The sequence below is a fragment of the Eurypyga helias genome, unplaced genomic scaffold (assembly GCF_000690775.1).
Source record: "Eurypyga helias isolate BGI_N326 unplaced genomic scaffold, ASM69077v1 scaffold47361, whole genome shotgun sequence".
NCBI classification, from domain to species: Eukaryota; Metazoa; Chordata; class Aves; order Eurypygiformes; family Eurypygidae; genus Eurypyga; species Eurypyga helias.
Window position 1 is genome coordinate 36,675 of NW_010232382.1, and position 4,553 is coordinate 41,227.

Sequence of the window (4,553 nt, forward strand, 5' to 3'; positions counted from 1 at the left end):
TTGCTGGGTTTTATCATTCGCAGTAAGGTGGGTTGAAGACTCAGCCATGTCCAGTACGGAAACTGCATCAACAGCCCCTGATTTCCTGAAATCTTGTAACCTGGCAGACAACAAGCAAAGAGAGCAGAAGGCAGAGCACAGGGAAATGAGGTGACACAGGCCAATGGGAGCCCATAATAGCCACAGGTAAACAGCTGCTTGGCTGCTGCCAGATATCAGAGCCAGATCTTTCGAGTCTTCCATTAACAGCACAACTGCAGCTAACTGACAGAAAATAAACCTGATGCTTTAGCTTCCTGGAACTGGCAACCTAGGTTTGTCCCATTCCTGGTACAGACCAGCTCCCCGCACACAATCACTTCTGAGTCAGAGACCAGGGCTATCAAAACTTCACTCCTGCTCCTGAATTAAAATCCAGCAGGCAATCATCTCCAGAGCACATACATGAACTTGTGTTGTCTTGCTAGTAAACCTATATCCTCTGCCAACCTTTGGCAAAACCTACTCAGAAGCTAGAAATAAAGGCACCTTGAATCCATCTAGCGTTTCAGAACATAGGTACCTCCTTGCCAGCTTGGCTTCTCTGGCATTCTGAGGATATCATCAGGATGTGCTTTACAGAGTCCATGGAAAAGCCCCAAGTGAAAACACTCCTGAAGCAAGGAAACGTTTACTTGAGAACTTAAGCTCATGAATCCTACTGCAGTGTCACCATCCTGAAAGAGAAAAGCAAAGTCACACATAAAAGTGGAGCCTGTTGGTTTAGGTCAGGACAAAAAATTGAACAAAAAGGGTTTCTGAAACATGCAAGTTACTCTTCCATCGCTGGCTGTGTGTAAAAGGAAAGTATAAAGGAACTATTTCAGCCAAAGTTCAAGATACACTTCTTTTCTCTCTTGCAATGTGTGGATTATATATATCTAACATAGAAATCCTAATCCAAATGCTCTCACAAGTCATAGCTAACGAAAATAATTATAATATGGACGAGCTAATGACCTACTGTGTCAATAGAACATGTTACAGTAAATAAAAACCAGACACTTTTTAACTAAACACCTCCAAAATGGTGTCATTTTTCTTTAACTTGTAGTGCAGCTGAAGTGAAATCTGGATTTAGCTAGCTGTAACGGTGACTAATGACTGGACACTGTGAATAAAACTGTGCTCCAACTGAAAAGTGTATTTTTGTTTTCCTATGAAAATGATGAATTTGTACAGTCCATAAACAGTATCTACTACAGCAGGTGTGTATTATCCAGCAATAAGCACTAAATATTTCCAAATTCTGAAAAAATCTACAAACTAGTCTTTAGAAAAAAACTAATGCCCTGGCAAGCATGAGAGTGAGCAGATCCCAGTGGCGCTGAAATGGCACAAATATACGCTGCCTGTTTGACTGCTACTGCAAGTTCCCAGAAAGTTACAGTCCTCAGGAAGAAACACTCTCTGAAAACCGAGAACGGGCATGCTGGAGGTCTTCTGGCTTTCAGCTGAGTCTGGCAGGAAGCTCTTCACTTTTCAGTTCTCTACACAACTTGCTGGTGAAACACATCATCCAAATCTTTTTTGCCTTAATACACATAATGAAAGCCTCCTTTATAAACATAATGAAAAATCAAGGGCTCCATTCGTGTAGCTGTTTTATCAGGCCATCAGCACTCCAATAAAAATAAAATATATATAAAAGTTGGACTTCTTTTTCCCCCTCAAACAACAAGTGATTGTTTGTTTGCTTGTGCGTAACTGAACAAAAGCTGGGGCGCTGCAGTCACCTGGCTGCTATGTAATTTTAGGCCCAAGGCTCAGCAGAGGCTGATTAACCAATCCATCTACCATATGTGCAGAAAGAGGTTGCCAGCTTCTTTCTCTGCAGGGAAAATTGGCATCTATCTTGGTTCGCATGGAGCTGTCTTTCCAATCTGCGGCAGCAGCGGCAAGTATAAATTGCAAGGGCCCGAAACATCTTTTGCTGGTATCATATCGAGCTAGAAACATACAGCTGACATGTATTATTTATGAAGACAGCCACTTGTAATGTGCTGTTACACTAATGCTTTACTGTTTCCCATTTGGCTTCCAGCGGTAGTAATTCCATGCTAAGGTTTTATAAAGTCATTTGCTATGAAAGCGGCCTTCTGGAATGAGGTTGCGTTGCCTATCGACTTACAACACCACACACAATTACTGACACGTGAAAATGTTAACAGTAGTTTTCATCAGGGTAACTATTACCACCGCTTTCTTATTTAAATTAATTCCTAGGTTCCTGTCTTCAACTCAGCAAAATCTGACTGCCCAAGCCAGGAGGCAGAAAAAATCACCAGGCGTTTTTATTACTGCATTTTTTACAGTAATAAAAAATAAAGTATTACTGGCTACTAGTTTTCACATGCAATATTAATTTTCACTGGGAATGAAAATGAGTCATCTACAACGCAAATTAGTAGAACGGCAACGTGCTTTCTTCAAGATGATCTGTTGCCATAACTTGGAAGAACCTAGATGATCACTGGGCATTGCTGCTTCATCTACTTAACGGGAGAGATCGCTCCTAAAGAAAGGAAAGGCACAAAATACGTGGTAAAAGGCACCATGTGTGTGCAGACCATGAATTATGCCTTCCAAAAGTGAGCTTGTTCTTTCTATTCACTGAGCTGTCACTCACATAACATCACTAACATTATGATTAGACAAAACCAGAGCTCGTGGCAGACTGACCTCACACACAACAGCCTGGTTTTCTTCATCCTGACATTCTAGGAGATCAGCAAGGAAATATTCACCGTAGGTTTCTTTCAGGGCCTCACTCTGACGTGTCCAGATCGGCATAAGATCATCATAATCTTCCAACCTACAAAAAAGCGAGGAAGTCATGTCCTAAAGCTCTGTCATTAATAGGTACCGATACCTCTGTTCTACTTTGTTAGCATACAGACAAACATTACAAATACCTGATTCAAAGTCCGCATGCATAAAATGAGTAATTTCACTGAGGACACGCCCCAGCACACACTACCCTAGGAGCCTCAGCACCAGAGGAGAGACAGAACCACTTCCTAAAGCCAGGCACAACCCACCTAAGATCTGGATTGCCCAGTGGAGGGGCTTATCCTTCCCTAACAAAATACGAGGGCAGCCCAGTTCAAAATTCTATTCCCTGGGGCATCTCAAGCCAGGTGGACCTGGGCTTTAGGCCTCATCTAAAATAATTACATTCAGTGAGCCTAATCATCATCTGGGTAGAGATGGCAGATATCTCAAAAAGCAACACCAGCGCAATTTAGAAAATCAGTTCTTTTTAGAAAAAAATAGAAAATCGTGCCTTCCTGCATGGGCAAAACAGTGCCGAGTATTGGCTAGATTACTGCTATTACACACAGCAGCGTGGGAGTCACCTGGCCGAAACTGAGCCATTATGCTTTTGTGAGGTCAGGTTAATGCTCCACCATTGAAAAAGATACAAAGGCCAAAGTGCAATTATCCCATCCCTCTGCCTCGTGAAAGGCTTTCTGCAGAGGTGGGAACCTGCCCCAGCACGGCTGTCACTGCTTCTGCTCCCCCAGTCTGTTCTCCACGCTGCCAGCACCTATTCCCAATTGGTCCAACTTCCAGTGTTAGGCTCATACAGGCCCCAAACCACAGGGATTTTTAGTTAAATGGGCAACAGAGGCTCTTTCTCATTAAACCACTTAAAAAAAAAAAAGTTAACTCTTAACCATGATCATTATAAGTCTTAACAAGAGGTTTCAGTGCTTTTACCAGCGCAGTGAGGGAATTCCTCAGCCACACGTGCTGCAACCATGGCAAAGAGGCTGAAGGCAAACCAGCTCTAAGACAGAGCAGCTTTCAATGAAGCCCCTTTTTATTTATCTGTCTGAGAAGTGCAAGAAGGTAAGTGGTCCAACCTACAACTCTACAACTAAAAATGTGTTGAGAAGAGCGACGGGCCGTCAGAAAGGATGACTTACACAGACTGGAGTTAAGAAAACCCTTTCTTCTCAAGGCCATAAACAACCTCCCACTGGACATGCTTTTGGTTATCTCAGTTATCGCCTACATAAGGGGAAAGATGAGCCCCACAGGATAAAGGGATTAAATCATGCAGAGTAAACAGGGCACTTATCAAACATAACAAAACATTTATGCTCGCTGAGAGAAGCAGAGACCACCACAGCCAGCTCCTCTGAAACAAGAAGTTGTGTCCTTCAGTTACAGAGCGCTCAGGAGACTGACCTGTCATAGACAACTGCCTTTGGAGAGTCACAGCATCCTTTGGATTGGAAAAGACCTTGAAGACCATCAGGTCCAAGTATAACCCAGCACTGTCCAGTGCTGTCCCACCACTACGCCATGTCCCTGAGCACCACATCGACACGGCTCTGAAACCCCTCCCGGGCCCGCCCCGGGCCGCCCCCTTCCAGTGCCTGACAGACCTTTCCGGGAAGACGTTTTCCCTAATAGCCAATCTTCTGGCACAACTTGAGGCTGTTCTCTCATCACTTGTCCCTTGGGAGAAGAGACACCCTCCACACACACACACACTCTCCTGT

The 4,553-nt window shown here is 43.7% G+C and overlaps 1 protein-coding gene across 1 annotated transcript in view; it reads right to left on the bottom strand.

Annotated features, from left to right (window-relative positions):
* Positions 1-2,854, bottom strand: part of CFAP61 (cilia and flagella associated protein 61) — a gene marked incomplete at both ends in the record, with an annotated part of 19,732 nt that extends 16,878 nt beyond the window's left edge. Inside the window, 2 exons of the mRNA XM_010161363.1 lie at positions 563-716; positions 2,722-2,854. Of these exons, the coding sequence (XP_010159665.1) occupies positions 563-716; positions 2,722-2,854 (287 nt within the window). The remainder of the gene's footprint in view (positions 1-562; positions 717-2,721) is intronic.
* Between the last annotated feature and the right edge of the window lie 1,699 nt (positions 2,855-4,553).